General features: G+C 44.0%; 1 protein-coding gene across 3 annotated transcripts in view; it reads left to right on the top strand.

Moving 5' to 3' along the window:
* The window catches only part of EPHB1 (EPH receptor B1), a 323054-nt gene that overhangs the window by 258045 nt on the left and 44089 nt on the right, over positions 1 to 20920 (top strand). For all 3 annotated transcript variants that reach the window (XM_042955106.1, XM_042955108.1, XM_042955107.1), the window contains exons 11-12: positions 5637 to 5884; positions 13736 to 13951. In XM_042955106.1, the coding sequence (XP_042811040.1) occupies positions 5637 to 5884; positions 13736 to 13951 (464 nt within the window). The remainder of the gene's footprint in view (positions 1 to 5636; positions 5885 to 13735; positions 13952 to 20920) is intronic.

The following is a 20920-nucleotide window of genomic DNA, read 5'->3' as shown; positions in this document are numbered from 1 at the left end:
CTGTGGATTAAGTGGCTTCCTTTGCAGTTGGTACTTTGAAAACCTCTGGGCTTGGAGAATATGAAGTCATTTCTTTGCCAGACAGGAAAGGAGCTATTTTTACAGAATCACTGTGAGGCCACTGCTTCCCAGTGACTGCAGAGCAGATTCCTTAGAGCAGTGGCACCTCTACCGCCATAGTGACTGACTACAAAGCCCGAGATCTCTCCCTACCCAAGGAGAGCACGTTTTTTTTAACATCTACATTTTTTTAAGAGCAGTTTTAGGTTCATAGTAAAACTGACCGGAAGGTACAGAGATTTCCCATATGTCCCTTGCTCTGCACATGCACAGCATGTCGCCCATTATCAACATCCCCCACCAGAGTGGTACATTTATTGACAAACCTACACTGACACATCACCATCACCCAAAGTGCATGGTTTACATGAGGGCCCATTCTTGGTGTCGTCATACATTCTACGGGTTTGGACAAATGTATAATGACACCTATCTACCATTACAGTTTCAGACAGAGTGGTTTCACTACCCCAAAAATCCTCTTAGGAGAGCCCATTTTTATTTTATAATTCTAAAAAAACTATATGAGGGGCGCTTGGGTGGTTCAGTTGGTTGAGCATCTGACTCTTGATTTTGGCTCTTGATCTCACGACTTGTGAGCCCCCAGCTGGGATCTGCACCGATGGGACAGAGCCTGCTTAGGATTCTCTCTTTTCCTCACTCTCTTCTCCTCCCTGCCTCTCTCTCTCTCACACACTCACTCTCAAATAAATTTTAAAAAAAGAGCAATTAAAAAAAAAAGTGTATGATGAAACCCCTACAGAGGATACAACTTAAAGCTCAAGTATTAGAAACATTGCACTTGATGACAGCTCAGAGCCTGGAGCCTGTTTCAGATTCTGTGTCTCCCTCTCTCTGACCCTCCCCTGTTCATGCTCTGTCTCTCTCTGTCTCAAAAACAAATAAACGTTAAAAAAAAAAAAAAATTAAAAAAAAAAAAAAAGAAACACTGCACTTGAAAACCGGTCAGCCACAAAGATTAAGCAATGAAATAACATATGTCAGTTAAGAAAGTCACGGGAGCCACGCTGTTCTGTGTAGCTAGCACTTGCCAAAGCCACACCTTCATTGGTTTCTTCCCTCTCGTGTTCTTTCTTTCCAACCCTGTGTATAAAGCCCGCGCTCTCTGGCAGGCGCTGTGCTCTAAGAAGCAGCCCATATACCAGCACTGCTTTCTGAGGGATCCAAAGGTGGAGTGATGAATCCCAGATATCCCAGGGCCTCCGGCAGCTCCCTAATCCACCTGAAATATGCTGGGGTGCTTTAGACCCATGGTGCCGCACCTGGCTGCACATCAGAGCTGCCTGGACAGCACCGTGTTCAGAAGGGCCCACACTTAGTTTAATGCTATGCTGTCACAGGCTTGAAATCCTTCATAATTTCCAAACAAGCAGTCCCACGGTCTCATTTTGTACCTCGGTCTGACCCACAAATTATTGTAGCTGATCCTGCAGGCAGCTTTTAAGTATGTTCAGGTGACTCCAGTGGGTGGCCAACTTTGGGAAACACTGGTGTGGGAGAGAAGTCCTTACCTGGGGTGTCCCTTGTGTGTTGTAGGGGACATCAGATTCACCTGGAGCCCTTCCTCAAACTCTGCACACTGATGTAGAAATTGATGGATATTCTGATTCCTAAATATTCTGATCCCACCCGATTCCAGGCAGGAAGTTCCAGCAAATGTGACATCTGTCTGTGAGACAGTCCCACTGTGTTTGCAATTCCCTGTGTGTGAGTTGCTGTGACAGGGACTACACATGAACTGTTAGGACCTGCACAGTTGGAGCACGGTGGCCCCTCAGTTGTGACTTCATACAGCTGTGTTCCCTGTGGCACTGCTAATCGAGCACACCTGTAGAGAGGCAGTGTGGCTCTGTAGAGAGGCCGGAAGCAGGATGGGCATGGACGGCAACCCTGGCTCTGACTCATAGCTGTGGGGTTTGGGTGTGTTTTTCTTGTGCCCCAGATTCCCTATTAGTAAAATGAGCATCATAGTACCCAGCTCATGAGGGTGCTATGAAGATTAAGTGAGATATGACCTGTAAAGAGCCTAGCACATTGCCTGGCACATAGTAGGTGGTCAGTAGACATTGGTGTCCTATCTTCTCTAAGACAAAATGTTACCATATCTGTCCCCTCAACTCCTAAACTGTCCTTTTAGTAAAAGAAAATGTAACTCATTATTATAGCAACAAGGAAGAAATACTAACCGATATTCTTCAGTTGGCATACTTATCAAATATGTAATTTGTATTCATCTAGCTTATGGTTATTCAATATTTGCTAGGTCAAGGTGTCAGAAGGATGGTTTGTATATGTACATATACACAAACAGATATATTATAGATTGTACGTATATACACATACACATATATATGCATACATGTAGACGCATATATGCATGTATACAAATATATACACATGCACATATAGTATACACACATATGTACATATACATACACATATATGACAGGACCCTGTTGTGCAGTACTTTAAAAAAAAATGTTACTCAATTCAGGGCTCCTGGGTGGCTCAGTCAGTTAAGCGTCTGACCTCAGCTCAGGTCATGATCTCGCAGTTTGAGGGTCTGAGCCCCGCATTGGGCTCTGTGCTCACAGCTCAGAGCCTAGAGCCTGCTTTGGATTCTGTGTCTCCTTCTTTCTCTGCCCCTCCCCCACTCACGCTCTGTCTTTCAAAAATAAACATTAAAAAAATTAAAAATAAATGAATATTTTAAAGATAAAAATTTAAAATAATGTTACTCAGTTGACCAACAAAAGTAATGCTTATTGTAACAATTCAAACATCAAAGTAACATAAAAGTAACTAAATTAAATTGCCTAGCTTTACTTCCCACTCCTACTCCACCCCTGTAGGGCAACCATTTTTAAAAATACCTGTAATTTGGGGGCGCCTGGGTGGCGCAGTCGGTTAAGCGTCCGACTTCAGCCAGGTCACGATCTCGCGGTCCGTGAGTTCGAGCCCCGCGTCAGGCTCTGGGCTGATGGCTCGGAGCCTGGAGCCTGTTTCCGATTCTGTGTCTCCCTCTCTCTCTGCCCCTCCCCCGTTCATGCTCTGTCTCTCTCTGTCCCAGAAATAAATAAAAAAAAAAAAAAGGTTGAAAAAAATAAAAAATAAAAAAAATAAAAAAAAAAAAATACCTGTAATTTGAAGTTTAAATACATTTTACATGGATTTTGTCCCTTGTTTTTCTTTTGCACCCATACACACACACTCCATTTGGGTACATACCGCATTCCCATTCCGTAACTTTCTTCATTTAACAATATAATATGGACATCTTTGAAGTCCATGCATATGACCCCTCTACCGGTTTTCAGCAGCTCATGGCATCCCGCAGGATGAATACACCACTTTCCAACCATTCCCTGGTGATGGGCATACAGCGTTTCGCTGTAGAAGAGGCTACAGTAAACAATCTTTTCTAAAAATTTAAGTACTGGCACTTCTACTTATTTCGGATAGAGCAGAGATAGAGTCTCCAGCAGGTTATGACCCAAGAGCAGACAAGGCAAAAGCCGAACAAGTAATAAGAAGCGTGCCCCCCCCCCCCCGCCATTCACTGACATGCCTACCACATCCCAGGCACTTCAGTGGGCACTACAAGCTGTGAACGTGAATGAGACTCAGTCTGACTTGAAGCAGTTTGTTCACCAAGGCAGCATTGGGTTAAATGTCAAAACCAGGGTCCCACATGATATATGTCTTAAGGTCCACAGTGAAATCATCCTAATGGTGCTTAAGCCAACCTCCACTCCAGCCCTAGATTCTAACAAGTCCCACTGACTCTGGAGTTCTGTATGAAAAGCCCTTTCATGCAGTTTCCTTCCAATTACATTTGTAGTAGAAAACAAGAGAACTCCCAACTAAATCGCAGAGGAGATGTTAACTTCCTTTTCTAATTCGGCCAGTAGTTTATCCGCTCAGTTTGCTCCCTCGTTTTCTTCCAGAAGCTAAAGGTGAAAGAGAAAGTTTCCCCCCCCCCCCGCCCCCCACAGAAAGACCCTGTGTCTCCTGTCAGGCCTTTGACACATTTCAGCGATACACTTAAAAGTAGATAACTAAACAGGAAGTTACAAAACCAGGCTAAGCCGTAGAATAACTTTTGAAAGCACATGTAACAGGATTCAACAGATTTTTTAAAGCAGCTATGAAATAGTGTCACCAGAATTGTTTTTACTCGGTGATTTTTACTGCACAAATGTTTAAATGCTGTGGCACCCGTGGAGATGTGCGGCTCGTGTTTGCTTGGAGAAATCACTGACTGTTTAGCTGCCACCCTTCAGCTGCAGCGTCTTCAGGACCTGCCTCAGCTTCCCTGCAGCCGCCACCAGTGACTGAGCATGGAGGGAGGCTAGAGCCTAGGCCTTCCTGGAATGGGTGCTCTTGACTGTGGAGCTCCCCGGGGGAGCGGGAAGCTGACAGGTCTGCCTCAGCCAGCTCTGCATTGCGATCTGGAGCTCTCCTTGTCCATTCCTGCTTCCTCCTTTCTTTTCATAATGTCAGGCCTGCCTTGTGATCTGGGACTCTGGCCAATCTTGTTTCCTCCCCTTCTATCCTGCACAGCATCTGGTAACTTCCCCACCTCACTTCTCAATGTCTGCGTTCTGGGGCATCCAATCAACACAGAAGCTTCCAGGGCAATGTAGGAACATAAATGTTTTACATCTCATTCAGAGAGCCAAAGAGCATGAACATATCCCCCAGCCCCTGGATGTTCTTTCACCAGGCTCTGCTAAAAATGAATTATGATCTGCCAAAGTGAAACTGACCATTTCATTTTCATTATTCAGGTTGGACACAAAAACCAAACATGAAGAAAAACAAACTCATATATACTCTGAAATTCCACTTTATTTTTTTATTTTTTTAAGTTTATTTTTTGAGAGAGACAGGGAGACAGAGCGTGAGTGGGAAAGGGGCAGAGACAGAGGGAGACACAGAATCTGAAGTAGGCTCCAAGCTCCCAGCTGTCAGCACAGCCCCACACAGGGCTCGAACCCCTATGCCGTGAGATCATGACCTGAGCCGAAGTCGGATGCTTAACTGACTGAGCCACCCAGGCACCCCATGAAATTCCACTTTAGTTACCTAAACTTTCTAGGAACTGAGGCGAGGAACATATTTTGGTATAACTTCGGTGTTTTCTATGAACTGAGTATGGCTAGGACATCATAGTTAAAATGAAAGGACAGGGGCGCCTGGGTGGTTCAGTCGGTTGAGCGTCCAACTTCGGCTCCGGTCATGATCTCACGGCATATGGGTTCGAGCCCTGTGTGGGGCTGTGCTGACAGCTGGGAGCCTGGAGCCTGCTTCGGATTCTGTCTCCCTCTCTCTCTGCCCCTCCCCCACTCATGCTCTCTTTCTCCTTCAAAAATAAATAAACATTAAAAAAAATTTTTTAATAAAAAAATAAAATAAAATGAACGGACGCTATTTCCATCTCTGTCACTTTAATTGCAGTTCCACTTGGAGCACCATTGTTCCTGATAAGCTGCCTCCCCTTGTGCTTCCACGGACTGAGAAGGAAATGAGTAATGATTGTATTCTCGTTGCAGGGGAGTTTGGAGAGGTATACAAGGGGCGTCTGAAACTTCCGGGCAAGAGGGAAATCTATGTGGCCATCAAGACGTTGAAGGCCGGGTACTCAGAGAAGCAGCGTCGGGACTTCCTGAGCGAAGCAAGCATCATGGGCCAGTTTGACCATCCCAACATCATCCGCCTGGAAGGCGTGGTCACCAAGAGTCGGCCTGTCATGATCATCACAGAGTTCATGGAGAACGGCGCTTTGGATTCTTTCCTCAGGGTAAAGGCAGCCCAGGGGTGTGGATGATGTTAGCACAGTTGACTGCTGGGGAGAAGTGTCTGCATGAGGATAGGCTGCCACTTAGGAATTGCCTGATGAAATGTGGGTGGGCGTTGGAGATGTTAGCGAGGTTGACAGATTTGTTCCTAAAAGGATAGAACAAAGAGGAGCCTATGGACCCCTTGGTAGGAGGATAACGTGGAGTAGGGCCTCGATAAATACTCGTTGGATGAATACGAATGAATAGGGAGGCAGGTGAAGAATGGCCATCGGCATCTGCATGAATCACGGAGATTGAAGAGACTTCAGCTGCTACGCTGCCCTGTGTGATTCACGCAGACGCCAGGGGCCATCTCTGCCTTTTCTCCAGTGCGGCCACCCTCCCCACCTGCTCCCTTCATTTGCAGCTCAGAGATAAAGCAGGCTGCCCTTTTCTGATGCCTGGGCCACCCGCCCTCTGAAGGGGCACTTCTGGGCATGAAAGGAATAGACAGTGTCACGAGCATTCACAAGTCTTTTCTGGGCTTGATGAGGAAGCATGACTTCAAGCTACAGCAGAGGTGGGGTACCTCGAGGCCGCCGGCTGCAAGATCTGTAAGTGATCGTTGTCAGAATGTGCTCACATGGAACCACGCTGGAACCGCTTTCATTTCTGTGGGACATCACAGAATTACTCAGGGCGGGAGTGAGGGAGAACAGACATGATGCTAATGCCTGGGGAGTGGCAGCTGACTGGGCATAGGCCAGCGAGCAAGTCCTGCCTCGGACCAAAGCCTCAGCTGGGGACTGCTGGGGGCCCTGAGAGCAGAGAGTATGTGGGCAGCATCACAATGGAGCTGGGCCTTCTGAGCAAGGACTTCAGGGTAATACCAGCTGGCAGGCTGTACATGTCACCAAAGCTACCAAACAGTAGCTGTGGCTGCAGATTAAAGTATTATTCATACACTTGGTCTTGAAATATTCATGGGGTGAGTGCTATGGTCACGCCCCGTACTGGGTGCTGGGCCTTATAGGGATGAAAGAGACATTGCTCTAATGCTATGTAACAGATCACCTAACTTCCGTGGCTTAGCACAGTTTATTTTGTTCATGAGTCTGCAATCTGGGCAGGGCTCGGTGGGGATATCTCTGTTCCATGTGCTATCAGCTGGGGCACTTCAAGATCTGGGGCCTAGAATCATCCAAAGCCTCACTCACTCATCTGTCTGACAGTTGATGTTGGGTGTCAGCTGGCATCTCTCCAGGTGGCCTGCTTGGGCTTCCTCACAGCAAGCTGGGTCCCAAGAATTAACATCCCACGAGATGAAGGCAGAAGCTGGACCGCTTTTGGAACCTAGCTTCAAGTCCCACAGCACCCTTCAACTACTGTGATATGACCCCCAGGTTCACGGGGAGGAAATGTGCCCCACATCTTGATGGGGAACAGCCAGCATGGTGTCGTCTTATACATAAGGGATGGGAGGTCCTGTTGTGCCCACCTTAGAGACCACAACCTGCCACAGAGGTCCCTGCTCTGAGGACCTTGGTGCCCAAAGCGTCCAGCAATCATCCACTTAGATTCTGCTTTTTGTTTCTGTGTGTGGCGTAAAGAAGTATTGTAAGCCAAGAAGAACTGAAATCTTCCTGGGGAAACCCGGGAAGGCTTCAAGGAGGAGAGAGAATTATCTGATTGTAGAATGAGGAACCCACAGGCAGACGGGGCAGCAGGCCGGTATGATGGAACAATTGAGCAGTGTATTCAAAGTCCAGAGCCAGCATGGCCTATCTGGTAACGTTTCAGCAGCTGGTGGTGGCTCCAAAGTTCAGAAGCAGGGCTTGGGGACTGCGGTGTGAAAGGGTAGCCAGGGGACCTGTCTAGAAGCTGCATTTGCACATACTGAAGCTACCTTGGCAGGGCAAACACACACTTTTGCCTCCTCTGGGTTATTAGGCAATAGTAGCTTATTTTTGGAGGGGGGAATGGGGGGGCAAATGATGGGGTGGATGTACTTTGCCTGGTACAGGCTCCTTGAGGGTATGGGTTATGCCTTTTATTTTGAAACCCCCAGTGCCCAACACAGTGATCATCTGGTGAATGCTACTTGGATTAAAAAAAAAAAAAACAAAACAAAAAAACACAAAAAACCATTTCTGGCACAAAAAGGTTTGGGAGTGACAGGGGAAATGTAGACATCCTGAGCGTCCGTGGACTCTTATTCTTGTGGCCAGACCTTTCATGTCAGAGTCAGGAAGAGACCATGCTTTCCTGGGGGCATTCATTCGTGATCAGGGATCTTCTTGTGAAGACAGCCAAATAAATGTGAATAGAAGGCCATGTTAGGAGAAAAAGGATTTTCTGGAAGCAGCCTCCAGACCTTTTTAGGAGTCATTTATTTCCTACAAGTGACCTGATTGTACTTCACAGAGTCACAACATGATTTGAAGACTGTGATCAGACTTTCTCCCTGGAACATGCAGGGGAACAAGGAGATTCATTCTCAAGAGGCTACAGAAAATCAAAACCCCACACAGATGCTCCACTCAGGGCTATTTCCGTGTGAGGCCCAGGACATGGGGGCATGGTACGCACCAGTATTTGTCACGATGATGAGGCCTGGGCGGTGGGAGAAGAGCCAGGGGCAAGAGAGGAACACAGGGAGGCAGAGGAGAAAGGATGGCAAGTAAGGGACGGCCAGAGCAGGCAGCGCAAGGAGGAGAGGGAAATGAAGCGTTTCTGACTCCTCGCACGGCATGGAGGCAGGTAATCTATAAATCTAATTTCAGCCTTACTACCAAACCCTGGAGCATAGCAACATTAATTGATGTATCTGCTGCTTGGTAAAATTGAAAAGTAGGTCATCAGTTCAGTTCTGCAGGGTCCATCTTTTGGGAAGTAGTATAATTTTAGGATCACCATTCAGAGAATAAAGGAAAAGAGTTAGTCCTCAATTTGTGCAACTGCCCCCACCCCAACACACACACACACACACCAAACTGGCCATGGCCGTTTACACTGGGCATGGTGGCTTTGGGGAGTGGCTGCAGCTCCAGCTCTGGGTCAGCATCTGGGCGGCTGTGGCCACTGGGGATCCAATGGGCACACTGGCTTCTCACAGCCCACCCACTGCTCCTCTCCCATTGCAGGACTTAGAGTCTTTCACCTTCTGAAAGGATTAGAAACACTGTTATTTTCTAACCACACATTCAATAGGTTCAGTATTATTCATTTTTTAAATGTCTATGCCATGGATTATGTAGCATGCAAATCCATTATTTAATATATCCTTGTTGGCACTGGTGTCTCTTGCATAATCTTGGGAATGGTCCCTGAAGCCCTTCTCAATGTCCTGTGCCATAGCCAAAAAGGTCAACATGCTCTGTAAGGCCTTCTTGCCTAGCCTGACCTTGTAGTTGCTGCTGGGTCATCTACAGACAGTCATAACTGAAAGACTCTTGGAAGTTACTGAGCAATGTCAAATTCAGACATTTCTTATCAGGGAGGCTCATTCATGGGTTGGAGCCCATGACTATAACCCAGAAATCGGGAAGAGAATACCAGATTGGACATCCCGAGACCTAGGTTCTGCTTTGTGCTCCACCATGAGTCACCGGTGGCCTTGAGCAAATCTGTTAACTCAGTTTCCCAGTCTATAAACTAAAGGCATTGGAATTGAATGATCTTGAAAGGTAGGGCTCTTACAGTTAAAAAAAAAAATCTATGATTCATTCTCTTCAAACAAATCAAATAAGGGTTTCATTTCCTGAAGTGGATTTGTCAATGAAAGTTGAAATACCTAAATCCTTCCTGCCTAATAAAAGGGCCAGCAAGTGGCTTCAGTGAATTTGCCAAAAAGCAATTTCAGCAGAAAGCACTTCATGAAGGGAAGAAAGTTTAAATCACTTCACTGTACTGTATTTTTACCATGTGATCACCGTGGAGCCTGATCCTTTCCAAAGTCAGTGAGAGAACTGGGCTTTTTCTGTCTTGTACATCTTTGTATGCTGATGTTCCTGTCTTTGGAAGTTCTTCTTGGGGAGTTAGACCAATGAACCGAACCTAAAACAGTTGAATGTGTCAGGGAATCTTAATAGGTTTGTGTCTTTAAGTTTCACCAGGATTATGAACTCAACAGGCACAATCCTGTCTTATCATGAAATGTGATTACCCTGCAGGTTCTAAAGAAAATATGTTGCCATTACAAAGTCCATATTCCATGGAAAAGACCCTGGACAGGAGTTTAAAGATTCAAATAAGAGTAGCATATTTCAGGCACACATGTCTCTACTTTCTTTTTCTATGACCATGGCAGACATCATTAATCAATCATGTCACTTTTTGCTGCAAAGCTTCTACACAGCCTTCTTCTCCACACAACATTTGAGGAAGGTGTTACCAGTTGATCACAGATGGAACGTTAGTGCAGAAGTAATTTGCTATCCTGGACTTAGATTCTTGTTATAAGTCAAAGCCACACAGAATGATTTAAGGCTGATCACTTAAACTTTCTGGACTTCCTTTATCTTCTCTGAAAAGCAATAAACTGTTGTCTGCCTTGCACAAAGGAGGATCAAAACACATTCTATCAAGAATGACTTGCCATTCAAAAGTCAAGAAATAGAAAAAATCATGTTAGTTAATTAATTGATCCAAACTTCAGGCCTGCATCATTAGGCCTCGGTCATCCACTGCTACAGTTGGGGTGTGGGTGTTGGGGTTTTTTTTTTATTGCAGCTGCCAACCTGTAGAGCCCAGAATGCCCTGTGAGCGAGGTTCTCCTATGGCAGGGATCCTAGGATGTGTCCCTAGCATACCAGGAAGCTGCGAGGAACCTGTAGTCCTGGCCCCTGGTGTCCTCAGACTCTCTCACCAGGCTCTGGGAGAGCTGATTTGTGAGACATTATGGCTTGGCTGATAATACCAGCAGTTGTTGCTGTCTTAGTATTCACGAGCACCGAGCTAAGCCCTTTCATGTATACTGTCTCATTTAACCTCACCAAAATCCTATGAAGAATGGACGCTATGTTCTTATTTTACAGATGTGGGAATGATGGCTCTGGAAGTTAAATGACCTGCCCGGGGGCACACAGCCAGTGAGCAGCAGAGCCTAGGTCCAGGCCAGGTCTGTCTGTCTCCAAAGCCTGGACTTTTTTTTTTTTTTAATGTTTATTCATTTATTTTTGAGAGAAAGAGAGCACAAGCAGAGGAAGGGCAAAGAGAGAGAGGGAGACACAGAACCCGAAGCAGGTTCTAGGCTCTGAGCTGTCAGCATAGAGCCCAACCTGGGACTCAGACCACAAACCGTGAGATCATGACCTGAGCTGAAGTCAGATGCTTAACCGACTGAGCCACCCAGGCTCCCCAAAAGCCTGGACTTTTAACCACTTCTTGGCCTTCGTTGACCCCAGAACCTATAAGGGTGACTGACCTAAATATTAAAACAAATCAGATGGTAAAGCTGTTCCATGAAGGCTTCAGTGATTTAAAGTAGAAACAGACCTATTGCTGTGCATTCTTCCAACATTTCTCTTCCCAGAGCTGTTTACAACCACCACCGATCCCCTCCCCAGAATCTATCTACAAACCGGCTTCTTTTGGGAGACATTCATTTTTAACCACATTGTTGTCTACACTTACAGAGAGGAAGTAACAAACTGAATTGGAAAAATGTGACCCTTGTGACTTGCAGCTGAGATACATTTTCCAACATACAGAAGTTGCATGACAACTTTCTGGGGAGGCAGGTCCCTAGAGACCTACTTAGAGAAAATGAATGGTGTTCGCAAAAGCCTGGCTAACTTCTCGAGGAGGTGTTGATTGAAGTTCATTAGCAAGGAGGAGGATTCGTATCACTCACAGCACATCCAGCTCTCACAGATGGGCACCATGTGCTGAACAACAGTCAGGGTTTCCAAAAAGCAGATCTGCACTTCCTTTTGGAGTTGGTTAGAAGAAAATATTGCAGGGAAAGCATTCCAGGCAGGGTGGGAGGTGGTTAAGGTTTGAGTTAGAAACAGCCTGGAGCTTGGGGTGTGTCAATCCCAGTGTGTTTGGGGTTCTCTTCTGGGAGGCATCTCAGGAAGGTGTGGAGGGAGCGTCAGTTTGCTCACTCTGATTGATCAAGGGGCGTAGCCCTAGAACACAGACCTGGGCTTGCAGTCTTGCAGAAGGAAGTCTTCAACATTCACACTATCATGGTTAGACTGTTTGATTGGTGGGGTTTTCTCTAATACACAGGGTAGTTTTTCAATGGCTGTTTTGTTTTTCCATATTTATTTTTGCATGGAAAATGCTTTTGTAGGAGTGCATGCATAGATGCTGTGTCTCACACACACTTAAGTGAGGTAGTGCATGTGACTGTGTTGTATATCACCTCACATGCAGTAGGTGCTCAGTAAATGGGAGCTGTGCACGTTTTTGTGTGCTGTTTCACAGGAGGGAGCTGGGGAGTGGCTGCTTTGCCCAGGGTCTGTGTCCAGCAGTAACTTAGACTAGACCCAGGGTGTTCTACCTCCTCTCACCTCTCCTCTAGTCAAAGCCTCTCAATGCCTGGGCCAAGCTCTACTTAACAGAATACTACTTATCGTTCTTCGGCGGAGCAGCTGGGGCGGGACTAGAAGAGAAAATGTGTTATTGGCAGCAAAGCACGGGGTCCGCTGATGTAACCAGTGTGTGCAGAAGCCAAGACCCAAGGGCTTTGGGGAAGCAGGAGGAAGGTTGATACATTCACTGAGGTCTGTCACCAAACCTTGAAGGAGAGCATCCACCCAGGAAACAGTGAGCCCACCGGTGACTGGAGAGGGGCAGCACTGCAGCTTGGCTCCCATTCGCTAAGAGGGCCAATGCCATACGTTGTGTGTGTGTTTCTCCTGCCACTAATCCCTTTGAGGTGCATATGGCTATCCCAATGTCAAGGTTGACAGCTCTGGTAGGACCCAAGGAAGACACCTTAAGCATTTAATTCTGGAAACAGGGAGAGATGTAGTAGTCACTAATGGAGCACATGTTTATTGAGCTTTTTCTATTTAAAGTTCTTAGCACTGGGAGTGCAATGGTAACCACAGGAGAGAGGGTCTTGTCTTCAGAGAGCCAAGCAGCAGAGGCAGATGGATAGGTGTTACACATACACACCTAAAACTTGTGATATGCTAAGAAGAATAATAAGAGCATTCATAAAAGACAAGAAGATAGTAAGAAAGTGCTAATCATATTTGAAGGAGGGGAGTAGTTATAGAGACATTCTCTCTGAAAAAGGGACACTTAGTGGAGACCTTAAGGGCAGGTAAGTGTTGATTGTGAGGAAGAGCAGAGGGGACGGCAGGTGTAGGGGCCATAAGGAAGGAAGACCTTGGCTTGGGAAAGGACTGAGAGGTCACCAGTCACTGTGGCTGGCAGGTGAGGTGGTGGCTGATCCCCTGGGGTCCCGTGGACCATGAGGAGGAGTTTGGAGCTTTTCCCTAATACAATGAATGGGAAGCTGTTATAGAGCTTGAAGCCAGGGAGTGGCATGGCCTGATTTATGTCTTGCAAAACTGGCTGTAGCTGCTGTGTAGAGAATGGATTGGGGAAAGGCAGGTGTGGGGAGGCTGTTACAGGTGATGGATGATGGTGACTTGGTTAGAATGGAGGCAGTAGAGATGGAGAGGCGTGAATGGCTTTGAGATGTATTTTGGAGATAGAATCAACAGGGTTGGCAAGGAGAGAGCAGAGCATTCAAGGAGAGGGATGGGGGAGAGGGGGGAGGGAGAAGGACACAGTGAGCAGCATGGCCAGTCACAGACAGAGGCTGACAAGCAGCAGGACCGTGGTCCCGTGGCTTCTGTTTAACCACTGAAGCCCATCTTGATCCCAATGCCCTTTATGTCTTGTTACAGCAAAATGATGGGCAGTTCACGGTGATCCAGCTGGTAGGGATGCTCAGGGGCATCGCCGCGGGCATGAAGTACCTGGCTGAGATGAACTACGTGCATCGGGACCTGGCTGCTAGGAACATCCTGGTCAACAGTAACCTGGTATGCAAGGTGTCTGACTTTGGCCTTTCCCGCTACCTCCAGGATGACACCTCAGACCCCACCTACACCAGCTCCTTGGTGAGTCCTTCTTAGTGTTCTCAGGTAAAAGCATGGCATGAATAAAAAGTGGCTGCACATGGCTGGGCCAGGGACCCATGGCAGGGCACACTGGAAGTGACTGGCACTTGAACTTATCTCCCACTGGGGGAGGCAGGTGCTAGATGGAGAAACAATAGCAGCTGCTTGTCCTCGTTGTCCAGGTAAGCATTTGGGCATAGGCTGTAAGGAAGGATCAGGGTGTCTACTCTGAAACCATGGATGGTGTTCTTGGCCAGTGGGAAAAGGACACTTTGGAAGAGGTGATTTGGAGGAATCCAGGCAGTTGGAGAGTAGCGTCAGAGACGTCCATCAGCAGAAGTAGGCGCCGGTGGGGCTGGGTACTGTGTCACCAGGCAGACCCTTGGTCCCCTCCTCTTCTCCCTCTCCCGTGCTTCCAGACAGCTCTAAGTGCCGTGTACATGATGAGTACTCTCACATTGGTATTCCCACTCAGCTTCCCCCTCCACAGTCAAGGCAGCTCTCATCACCTCCATCCAGTCATCTGGTTCTCACAGTTCTAGTCCCAACCGTTACAGGTCCAAAGCAGAGCTTTCTCCTCCATTTTCCTCCCCAATTTCTCCAGCTTAGTGGTTCCACCAATTCAACGAATGACTGAAACCTGCGAGTCACCCTTGATTTCTCTCTGCCTCACCATCCATGTCCAATCCCTTGGCAACTCCCATAGGTTCAAATAAAATCTGCCTCTTTCTTTCCATCTCTGCAGCCCCCATCCTATTCCAAAGCACCATTCTCTTTCACCTGGTCCCTTCTGGTAGCTTCCTAACTGGTCTCCCTGGTTTCTTCACTCCCAGGATGTTATTATAAAAATAAGAACAATACAGAGAAGTAAGGGGGGAAAAAGACAACCAAGAAACCACAATCCCCCCTGAAGCAAGAGTCAGTAAACTTTTCCTTAAAGGCCATATAATAAGTATGTTAGGCTTTGTTGGCTAAGAGGCAACATAGAGGATATTGTGTAGATAATTAGGTAACACTTTAAAAGGGTATAAATACCATTCTTAGCTCATGGGCTGTAAGAATCCAGGTGACCTGACAGATTTGGTGTTCAGGCCATAGTGTACCAACCCCTGTCCTTAGGCGTCAGTATTAATAGTTGGGCATGTCTCTTTTCACACTTTTCTCATTACTCCAAAATTTGAAGATTTTTATTTTATAACAGTGGGATCATACTGTGCCTATTGTTCTGCTGTGCGTGTCTCAGGGGCATTCTTCCTGCCAAGCTGCTTTTCTACAAGTTTGTGAATATTTACGCTCCACTAGGAACGTATGGTGCCCACCTTCCAACATCCTTACCAGCACTGAAGGCAATCGATCTTTACCAATTTGCCAATCCAAAGATGAAAAGCACTACTTCCTTTTGTTTTGGTCTGCCTTTTCACCTGACTGCTGGAGATACCCCTTTACTGTCTTCTCGCAGTTACTGGGATTCACGTTTCAGCTGCTGTTTATTATATGTACATGCCTTTACCTGTTTTTCTATTGGGTTGTATGCTGGCTTCTTAGAAATTTATAGGAAGCCTTTTTATATTAGGGGTGTTAACCCTTTGTCTCCATGTATGATACAGTTAGTTCCCCTTACCACATCTCTTGTTCTTTTGATACTGTTTATGATATCCTTTGGCTTCCAAAAGCGGTTAATATTCTTCTGGTCAAAAATACGCATCTGTTCTCTCTATGTTTTCTTGGGGTTTTTTTGTTTGTTTATTTACTTATTTATTTAAAAAATTTTTTAAATATGAAATTTATTTTCAAATTAGTTTCCATACAACACCCAGTGCTCATCCCAACAGGTGCCCTCCTCAATACCCATTACCCACCTCCCTGCCCTCCCACCCCTCATCAGCCCTCACTTTGTTCTCAGTTTTTAAGTCTCTTTGGCTCTCTCCCTCTCTAACCTCTTTTTTTTTTCTTCCCCTCCCCCATGGTCTTCTGGTAAGTTTCTCAGGATCCACATAAGAGTGAAAACATATGGTATCTGTCTTTCTCTGTATGACTTATTTCACTTAGCATTAACACTCTCCAGTTCCATCCACTTTGCTACAAAAGGCCATATTTCATTCTTTCTCATTGCCACGTAATATTCCATTGTGTATATAAACCACAATTTCTTTATCCATTCATCAGTTGGTGAACATTTAGGCTCTTTCCATAATTTGGCTATTGTTGAAAGTGCTGCTATAAACATCGGGGTATTTAAAATGTTTTTAACGTTTATTCATTTTTGAGAGACAGAGAGAGACAGGAGCATGAGCGGGAAAGGGGCAGAGAGAGAGGGAGACACAAAATCCGAAGCAGACTCCAGGCTCTGAGCTGTCAGCACAGAGCCTGATGTGGGATTCGAACTCATGAACCACAAGATCATGACCTGAGCCGAAGTCGGACGCTCAACCGACTGAGCCACCCAGGCACCCCGGTTTTTTTGGTTTATTTAAAAATCTCTCTTCACTCCAGGGTTATAAGTGCTTTTTAAAGTTTCCTGTACTATCTTATTGGGGGTTTTGCTCTATATTTAAATACTAAGCACACCTGAAATTTATTTATTTTTCCCAAGATTTCATTTTGGAAAATTTTCAAGCATACAGAGAGCTTGATAGAATTTACAGAGGCTAGCCATTACCCACCATCTAGGTTTTAGAATGAATATCTTGCTCTGTATGATTTATTATATAACCATCCATCTGAGCTGTCCCTCTGTCCATTCTTCACTCCATCCTATTCTGTTGATGCATTTCCAGATTTCATGTACCTCTTGGCCATCTGTATGTCTTTGGAAAAATGTCTAGTCAGATCCTTCACCCATTTTGTAATCAGGTTGTTTGTTGTTGATGCTGAGTTACATGATTTCTTTGTCTATTTAGATATTAACTTCTTATTGGATACATTTATTTGCAAATATCTTCTCCCATTCAGTAACCTGCCTTTTCATTTTGTTGATGGCGTCTTTTGATGTTCAGATGCTTTTTGGTTTGATGTGGTCCCATTAGTTTATTTCTGTTTTTGTTTCCCTTGCCTTTGAAGCCAAATCCAATATAAAACATTGCTAAGATTAAGGTCAAGGAGCTTGCCACCTGTGTTCTTCTAGGAGTTCTGTGGTTTTAGGTCTAACGTTCAAGTCTTTAATCCATTTTGAGCTGATTTTTGTATATGGTATAAGATGGTGGTTCAGTTTCATTCTTTTGCATGTGGCTGTCCAACACCCTTTATTGAAGAGATTGTCGTTTCCTCATTGTGTACTCTTTGCTCCTTTGTTATAAATTAATTACCAGGTAGGCATGGGTTTATTTCTGAGTTCTCTATTCTGTTTCTGTTTTTGTTTTCTTGCCAATACCATACTGTTTTGATTACTGTAGCTTTACAGAATAGTTGGAAATCAAGGACTATGATACCTCTGACTTTGTTCTTTTTTCTCAAGATTTTTTAGCTATTTGAGTTTTCTTTGTGGTTCTATGTAAATTTGAGAATAATATGTTCTAGTTCTGTAAAAAATGCCATTAGAATTTTTATAAAGATTGCACTGAATCTATAGATTGCTTTGGGTGGTATGGACATTTTAACAATATTAGTTCTTCTAATCCATGAACATGGAATAGCTTTCCATTTATTTGTATCTTCTTCAGTTTCTTCATCAGTCTTATAGTTTTCAATTTTTTTTTTTAACGTTTATTATTTATTTTTGAGACAGAGAGAGACAGAGCATGAACGGGGGAGGGGCAGAGAGAGGGAGACACAGAATCGGAAGCAGGCTCCAGGCTCTGAGCCATCAGCCCAGAGCCCGACGCGGGGCTCGAACTCACGGACTGTGAGATCGTGACCTGAGCTGAAGTCGGATGCTTAACCGACTGAGCCACCCAGGCGCCCCCAGTCTTATAGTTTTCAATGTACATACAGGTCTTTCACATCCATGGTTAAATTTTTTCCTAAGTATTTTATTCTTTTTAATGCAGTTGTAAATGGGATTGTTTTCTTGATTTCTCTAACAGTTTGTTATTAGTGTGTTAAAATGAAACATATTTTTGTATATTAATTTTGTATCTTGCAACTTTACTGAATTCATTTATTAGTTCTAACAGTTTTTTTGTTGGAGGATTTAGAGTTTTCTATATATAGGATCATGTCATCTGCAAATACAGTTTTACTTCTTCCTTTCCAGTTTGGATGCCTCTTATTTCTTTTTCTTGCCTAATTCCTCTGGCTAGGCCTTCCAATACTGTGTTGAATAAAAATGGGGAGAGTGAGCATCCTGTCTTTATCCAGATCTTAGAAGGAAAGCTTTCAGCTTTTCACCATTGAGTATGATATTAACCATTGTTTGTCATATGAGGCTTTTATTATGGTGAGATATGTTCCCTCTATACCCACTTCCTTGAGAGTTTTCATCATAAATGAATGAATTGTATCAAATGCTTTTTCTGTATCTACTGAGATGATCATATGATTTTTATCTCTCATTTTGTTAATGCTGTGTGTGATGTTGATTGACTTGTGGATGTTGAACCATCCTTGCATCTCTGGAATAAATCCCACTTGACCATAGTGTATGATCCTTTCAATGTATCATCGAATTTGGTTAGCTAATGTTTTATTGAGGATTTTTGTATCAAAATTCATCAGGAATATTGACTTGTAATTGTCTTTTTTTATATTGTCTTTGTCTGGTTTTGGTATAAGGATAATTCCAGCCTCATAAAATGAGTTTAGAAGTGTTTCCTGAAGTTTTTTCGAAAGAGTTTGAGAAGTATAGGTATTACATATTCTTTGAATGGTAGAACTCACCAGTGAAACTGTCTGGTCCTGCCCTAATATTTGTTGGGAAGTTTTTGATTACTGATACAATCTCCTAGTAATCGGGCTATTCACCATGATTCAGTCTCAGAAGACAGTAAAATGTTTATTTATTTCTTCTAGGTTGTCCACTTTGTTGGCATATAATTATTCATAACACTTGCTTAAGACTTTTGGTTTTCTGAGGTATCAGTTATAACTTCGCCTCCTCTTTTGTTTCTGATTTCATTTGAGTCCTTTCCCCGTTTTTCATGCTGAGTCTAGCTAAAGATGTCTCAATTGTGTTTATCCTTTTGAAGAACCAGCTCTTAGTTTCATTGATATTTTCTATTGTCTTTTTAATCTCTCTCTCATTTATTTATGCTCTGGTATTTATTATTTCCTTCCTTCTACTAGCTCTGGGCTTCACCTGTTCTTCTTTTTCTGTTCCCTTTAAGTGTAATGTTAAATTGTTATTTGAGATTTCTCTGGTTTCTTAAGCGAGGCCTGCAGTGCTATGAACTTCCCTCTTAGAACCACTTTTGCTTCATCCCAGAGATTTTGGTAAGAAATGATTCTTAAGTGTACATGTATAGAGTTTGAACAAATCCATACACCTGTATATCCCAAACTCCTGTCAAGATACAGAACATGGCCATCACACTGGGAAGTGCCCTCATACCCCTCCCCAGTCAGTTGTCACCCCTACCCTACACCCAGGGGCAACCACTGTTCTGATTATTTTTTCAACCATAGATTTGTTGTGCCTGTTCTAGAACTTCACATGATTGGAATTACAGTCTATGCTCTTTGTGTCTGTGAGATTCATTCATGCTGTTGTGTGCAGCAATACTTTGTTCCCATTTATTGTAGTATTTCATTGCTTATATATCTGTTCTTTTGTTGGTGGACACAAGGGCTATTCTCAAACTTTTTAAAAAATTTTTTAAATTTTTGTAACTTTTTTTTTTTGAGAGACAGAAAGAGACCAAGCCTGAGCAGGGTAGGGGCAGGGAGAGAGGGACACACAGAATCCAAAGCAGGCTCCAGGCTCTGAGCTGTCAGTGCAGAGCCCAATGCGGGGCTCGAACTCACAAACTGTGAGGTCATGACCTGAGCCAAAGTCAGATGCTTAACTGACTGAGCCACCCAGGTGCCCTTCAGAATTGTTTTTGAGTATGTATTAGGATATATATTTTTTTACCCTGTTTTCATGCAAGTGAATAGATCATTTAACAATACCATGTGTTAAATATATTATCCATATTTTATTGATCACTTGTCATCCTGTCATATATTAAGTTGCATATATGAACCATGTTTTGATTCTCAATTCTGCTCCATCAACTTATTTACTTATTCTATGCCCAACCATATTGTTCTGATTGTAACAACTTTAGCACAAGTTTTACTATCCGTATTGTTTGGATTATAATAACTTTAGCAAAAGTTCTCCTCTTTGGGTGAGGTTATCCTTTATTCTTCCTTAAAAAAAAACACTTTGTTGACTGTTATCAAATATCTTTTCTTTCAGGTATATTTGAAATCACTTTTTCTAGTTCCAAAACATGCATAAATACTCACATTTGGATTTTGAATGGAACTTTATTCTGCCTTTGAAAGGACTAACAGTTTAATGACTGTGAATCACCAAATAATGATGTGAACCAAACATTTATGCTTTACATTAAATTTTTTTTAGGTAAAGGATTCCCCACATGATGTTCTTATATACATTAGTTAGACCATTCGTTGTGGTTTTGTTGTTCTTCTAACTGATAAAACGTATAAACTCCTAGATCTAAGAGCTTTCAGGATCCTTCACCAATTGTTATGTTCCTCTGTCTCACTATATTTATCATATCATTTCTCCATTCTTTTCCTTTTAATTGAAATAGACATGGGGCACCTGGGTGGCTCGGTCAGTTAAGTGTCTGACTTTGGCTCAGGTCAAGATCTCATAGTTTTTGAGTTCAAGCCCTGCATCGGGCTCTGTGCTGACAGCTCAGAGCCTGGAGCCTGCTTCAGATTCTGTGTCTCCCTCTCTCTCTGCCCCTCCCAAACTCGTGCTCTGTCTCTCTCTCTCTCAAAAATAAATATTTTAAAAATAGACAGATAACATGTTTGTTGATTAACAACTTGTGGTTCTAAAATTACAAAGAATTT

This window comes from Panthera leo, chromosome C2 (assembly GCF_018350215.1).
Source record: "Panthera leo isolate Ple1 chromosome C2, P.leo_Ple1_pat1.1, whole genome shotgun sequence".
NCBI classification, from domain to species: domain Eukaryota; kingdom Metazoa; phylum Chordata; class Mammalia; order Carnivora; family Felidae; genus Panthera; species Panthera leo.
Note: the sequence above shows the minus strand (reverse complement) of the source record. Positions and strands in the feature narration are given on the sequence as shown.